The following is a 6082-nucleotide window of genomic DNA, read 5'->3' as shown; positions in this document are numbered from 1 at the left end:
TAATTTTCTTTCTTTCTTTCTTTCGTCTATCTGTAAAAAAAAAATAAAATTCAAGAGCAATCCTTCAATTAACTTCGCTTTTTAAACAGATTTGCTTCTTAGCAATCAAAATATAGCCAAAGATTTTATCGTACCAGACTGCGATAAACATTTAGTTTCTACTCTAATGCCAAGCTGACGTCAATTCAGAGATTTCTTTGTGATCACCTCTTATGTAATCAAATCACCTTTTCAAAAATGCACATGTTTATTACATTTCTATGAATCTATGAAACGTAAAAATTCAGAACAGTTTCATATGAGTTTTTAAAAATCCGCATTTGGGGCTGGGTTGTATACATTTCACTGCTGGGACATATTTTTGATTGCATTATTATGTTTCTTGTATCAGTTAGCATGAAAATCAACCAGGCTCAAGAGAAATGTACATTTTTAAACAAACACAAGATGTGCTTTTTCATGCTTATTTCATCCTTTACCGTGACACTGGGCTGTTAGAATATGAATATAAGTTACAGATCATTGAAATTTGCCAAGGTAAAAAAACAAAACAAAAACAAAACTCCTGTAAGCTAGACTCACATTGCAAGGATTTTGAAAAATCTAAAGACCTGAAGTTATTTTTATATGAAAGGAAAGCTGTGAAAGATTCACTGCTAAAAGATGGGCCTTGTATTAAAATTTGGGTAAAAAGTATATGTTTCATATCTACTTCATTTTAGCCTTTATTTGTTTATTTAAAATAAATGTATCAATACATATTGAAAAGTTGTTTTTTTTAAATCTTTATTTATACACATATTGAACGTTTAGAGGAGTCACATTACAAATTTCCGTGCAAACGTTAATGAATTGGTCCTCAAAGGTGAAAGCGGATTGGTCGAGATACTTTTGGGCTCATCTCTGATTGGCCAATGGAGCAGCTCCCGGCACCTGTCGCACCTGTCGCGCGACCTGAAGAAAGTTTGGCAGCAGTTGGAGAAGTTCAGCGTAGTGGGCTGGTCCATTGTGTAGTCCTGGAGGGGGGGGGAGCAGTGAATTCCAGTTCTGAATATTCAGGAAGGAAAGTAAAAGCCGCCAGACGAGTCTCCACCTTTCTGAGGTGAGAAATGGAGCGCTCCAGGAACTCTATCCTCTTCGAAACGCTCTAACTTTGTAACTTAAAGCAAGTCAGGAAAATGACAGTTTACTGTTAAAACAGTTGCAGCAGGATAAGAGAGCTCATTCGTTTTGTTTTCTCTTAATAAAAACAATGGCGTCGAGGGTGAAAGTAAACGGGAATGAACTTTTAGAAGTTGACATATGTGACGGTGGCTTGCGCTCCGAGGAAGAGAGCGAGGTTTATGCCCACTCTGCTGCCTCCCTGCAGGACGATTTCTCTGGCTTTCAGCAGTGGACGAGCCCCACCGAGTCATCGAATGACACATCATCATGTCCGGGAGAGCAGGAGGTGCCCAGAGAGCGTGGACAGCCGCCTGGCACCTTTACTGCCACCCAAAGGACCAACGCGGCCGGTGACAGCGACTCTGAATCTGTGGGAGATGCAGTCAGAACTCCGAGGGCTTCCATAGTGGACTGTCTCCTGGTGGAGCTTTATGATACATACAGCGGAGGCAGCAGGAGGAATGCGGACAGCTGGGACAGCTCCACGGAGGCGTCCGGGTCCGATGCCTTCCTGGGCCGCAGTAACTCCGGGTCCAGCTTCCTGCAGGAGTTGCAGGAGAAGCACACCAGGAGGCACCAGATGAACTACCTGGCTCAGAAAGGTACAGACTGATCATTCAAACTCAACCACCGATTATCTCTTTTTCCTCCTCTATAAATGATGCTTACCACCTGTTTGTTTTATGGCTGATATTATGTGTTTTTGGTCCGTTTTATTCCTGCATTATTGCACTAACAAGTAAGGAAACAAAGACATGTTCTTTAGCCCATTTATATAAAAAAGAAATCTTGCATATTTTGAAGACTTTCACCACTTCATCGCACAATTTACTGTCAAATCGTATTCACAACAACAGGTGTCTAAATGTGCTTTATCTGGAAAGGCCCTGCAATATTAGAGAGAACCCCAAACAACAGATGAGCCCTTATGAGCAAGCACTTGGCAACAGTGGGGAGGAAAAACTCCTTTGCCTCCAGTTTGACCTGGCTAATGCTCAGTCTCACACACTGAAACGAATGCTAGTTTGAAATGACCATAGAGGTTGAATGAGGTAATAGAGAAAAGAAAACCATACCATGGAAATGCAAGGATCTTAAAATGGTATTGTATTCCTTATAGGTCAAATGGACAAAGAAATTTGGATATTTTATGAAGGGTCATTCCATAAAAATCTTTCCCAAATATGGAAAAATTCAGAATTAGCATTCTTTTATTATTATTTTATACAGTAACTGTTGTCTTTTTAATTAAGTAGGGGGAGGTTTTACCTCCTTACTATGAATATTTTCACTTTTTCCTGGCTCAAATTGAGCTTTTGTGAGGTGAGTATGCATGCAGGTGCAACTAGTCCACATGTTGTTTAGACAGAGTGTGCATTTTACCTGACTGAACAGAAGTTGTGCATTTTTCTGTTATTTCATTTGGGCATTTGATCAGAATAGGGTATTTTAAACATGAGTACACTGAATCCCAAACACAATTGTGGTGGTTTTTGCATTGAAAGAAGATCTAAAATGCTTCAGTGGGTGCCAGAATTTATTTGCAGAGATCACAAACCCTGTTGATTGGAGGCTTTTTATCTGTCTTTTAATTCACACCTATAAATGATCTAGTTACTGTTTTCTTGCTCTCTAATTGAGACATTTAACAGAGCTTTTCTTTAAGCTTTGAGGTTATCTTTGTTTATTTTTGTAAAAGCTTCATCCCAAATCTTCTATAATTCATTCCAGAAGTCTCTGTAATGAGGAAGGTGTGTGTGTGTGTTTTCCAATTCACAGATACATCTTGATATATAGCTGATTTGTCTGCAAGTGTAATCAGATACTGGAGTGAGCCGAGCAGGCTGAGTGTAATGTGGGTAAAGCTCAGTGTTCAGACTGTTACAATGACAGAGACAGAGTGCACTGACAGCTCATTTACTCGCGTCCTTCATTGTTGCCCCAGATTCCCACTTGGCATGTTACTGTGAGGTCCATGCTGCCATTGTTTCCTCTCGTTTAAAGGAATCCTTCAGTCAACACGGGCAGACCTGTGACTTCAGTGTTTGCACTCTCCACTGCTGAGGGTTGGTATGAGTTAGACAATGCTCAGGGCTGCCACTCAGGAAGAGGAAATACTCTTAAATAATACCTGAAATACCAGCCAAAATATGCATACTCGCTTTGCTCCTGTGTTTGGTCAGGAATGGTCCGTGGAAAAGTTTAAAACCCTTTTTGGTAAATGTTACACTTTATTGATCGCTCCAGGGCAGCACAGTTTATTAGCTACGCTTACGCACTCTCGTTTGTATAAGGGATCGACATATCCAACTTTTCCCTGCTTTGATAACTTACAGATATCTTGGCTTCATGTGCCATTATGCTGGGAAAATATTAGCGTTATTACACTTAAAAAGGCAGAAACTTGTGCTTTTAATTAAGTACATTTCCTTTAACCTAAATTGTGGTTCAGCTAAAAAAACAAAATAAAACTGTAAATGCAAACTTAACTGAACTTCTTACACGCTAATGCGAAAGGTATAATGAATATGGGTAAAATTAAACAAAAAATGAAAAAAGGATTTTTTTTTTTTTAATATATTTTTTTGTTTTTGAAATGTAAAATTTAAATAACTACACAGCCCTGAATTCATGTATATGGTGATGGAGACCACTGATGTGATACAAGTGTTAATTTCACAAGCATATAAATGGTTGGGAATCTTTTTTTTTTTTTACAAATAAGGCTTGATGTAAACATTGCTCTCCTAACTTTGAAAGAAAAAAGGCAGGGTGGGGTACAGCGTCTGCATCACTGCAGCCGCTGCACCAATCTGTCTGTCGATCTCCCGCTCCCTTCTCCCATCACTCATGAACAAGACCCCGAGATACTTAAACTCCTCCACTTGGGGCAGTGTCTCGTCCCTTACCCGGAATAGGCAAATTTGAACCATCATTCAAATTTTTTTTTTTTTTCAAAGATGACCTGAGTATACACAGGTTTTCAAAGGTTAATTCAATTATAAGGGGAAAAAGTTATCCACACCTACCTGAACTTGTGTGAAAATTGGCAGCAAGAACTGCAATCAAGCATTTGTGATAACTGGTGATGAGTCTTTCACGTTGCTGTGGAGGAATTTTGGTCCACTCTTCTTTGCAGAATTGTTTTAATTCAGTTACACTGGAGGGTTTTCCAGCAAGAACAGCCTGTTTAAGGTCATGCCAAAGTATCTCAATTTAACCAAAGTCCTGGCTTTGACTAGGTTACTGCAAGACCTTAATTTTGCTTTTTGGACACGCTGGTTTGTTTCAGATCATTTCATTCTGTGTACCTACTCAAGCTGGCACAGTACAGTACTATGAATTCCCCTTAAAAAGAAAAGCTTCATCTTCACCAGTGTTGTTGAACAGTTAGTTGGACATTTGAATACATGAAGGCCGTCAGTGTGTGTTTTACCACTCGCCATTCAAATCTGCAACACAGCAAAGCCGACTCTGGTTATCAGCGTGGTGATGTGGGGGCTATTTCAATGAAATCAGAGCATAGTTTCAGGATCAGGTATCAGGATGAATGAAATGAGACTAAATGGTAAATGGCCTGCATTTGTATAGCGCTTTTCTAGTCCATAGGACCCCAAAGCGCTTTACACTACATTCAGTCATTCTATGCAGACTACTGCAGAAAAGCCACAAGTGTCATCAACGGTTGTGCCACCAAACTGCTGACTCTTTGCTGTTAGCAACCAGCGCACTACTGGTACAGCAAACACAGAACAGCATATAATTGAATCAAGTAGATGGACAGATTTTACTGATACCAGATCCACCATTTTGAGTCGGGATCTGACCAATAACTAAATATCAGATTTGTGCGTCCCTAATTGGCAACCAGTGACTGGCTGCATTAGACTCTTACAGTTGTGAAAATTGATACAATGTCTGTGGATATATTATTTTTATTAGCTTTAATCCAAATGTATTTGCAAAAATAATACACACACCAAAAAGCTAAATGCATAACATCCAAAGTTTATGTGATTTGTCTGTGTGGTAGTTAGCAGGATTAATAATTTAAAAAAAAAGTTATTGATTTATTTGAATGGCTTGTCCGTCCATCCTTCGATCCTTAATAGATGTATATCACAATGAAGTAAGAACTACTTTTAACTGCTCTTGTATCTGTTTTATTTTACACATGAGAAAAACAACCAAAAGTGTCCCCTGTTTTTCCTTAGATCTATTGCTGTGATCAGATTTTAAACGCCATGTTTCCATTAATGGGTGGAGGGTTTGTGTTTATGTGGCACTGCTGATCTGGTTTTCATTTCCTCCTTTGCCTGCAGCTTGGAAAAACAGGCTAACGAGTGTGAGATTATGATTTATCAGAGGACTGCAGATATCACGGGTGTGTCAAAACTGTGTTACGGCTTTATTTTGAGTACATATTATTGTGGAAAATATGTGTTTGAAAAAGATGTAGGTTAAAGAAAGACACATGTTCCTAAAATGTGATCATCTGAAAAAGTTAGAGATCAATAGATGACGTAATTTTGGGCTGTTACTGGCATTTAAAATAATGATGATAATAATAATAAATGCTGTAAGGGCAGCACAGGTCGAGCAGTGGTTAGCAATATTGCCTCACAATAAAAATGTGCTGAGTTCAATTCTACCATCAAGCCAGGGTTTTTGTGTGTGGAGTTTGTACCACCAATTTTCTGTGTTTGTTTTCAGCCCCAGAGGAGCTGCATTCAATCATCCAGGAGGTGAAATATCGTACAGGCCTTCAGTCGGCCAAGTTGATTCGCCAGCTGAAGAGACGGGACCGACTTTGCCACAAACTGCAGAAGAACTACGACATTATCACAGCGTTTCTTCAGGCCGTGTCACAAAAACGACGTAAGACTATACACTCATTGTTTTTATGTAATAGCAAACC

At 39.2% G+C, this 6082-nt stretch overlaps 1 protein-coding gene across 2 annotated transcripts in view; it reads left to right on the top strand.

The window, feature by feature from the left end:
* The first annotated feature begins 1074 nt into the window (after positions 1-1074).
* tbc1d30 (TBC1 domain family, member 30) overlaps positions 1075-6082 on the top strand; it is a 28759-nt gene continuing 23751 nt past the window's right edge. The window contains exons 1-2 of one of the 2 annotated variants that reach the window (XM_004569996.3): positions 1075-1766; positions 5878-6042. In XM_004569996.3, the coding sequence (XP_004570053.3) occupies positions 1253-1766; positions 5878-6042 (679 nt within the window). In that variant the 5' untranslated portion in view covers positions 1075-1252. The remainder of the gene's footprint in view (positions 1767-5877; positions 6043-6082) is intronic. The other variant, XM_004569998.3, reaches the window with a different exon arrangement.

Source organism: Maylandia zebra, linkage group LG17 (assembly GCF_041146795.1).
Source record: "Maylandia zebra isolate NMK-2024a linkage group LG17, Mzebra_GT3a, whole genome shotgun sequence".
NCBI lineage: Eukaryota > Metazoa > Chordata > Actinopteri > Cichliformes > Cichlidae > Maylandia > Maylandia zebra.
This window is presented reverse-complemented; position numbering and strand designations above follow the sequence as displayed.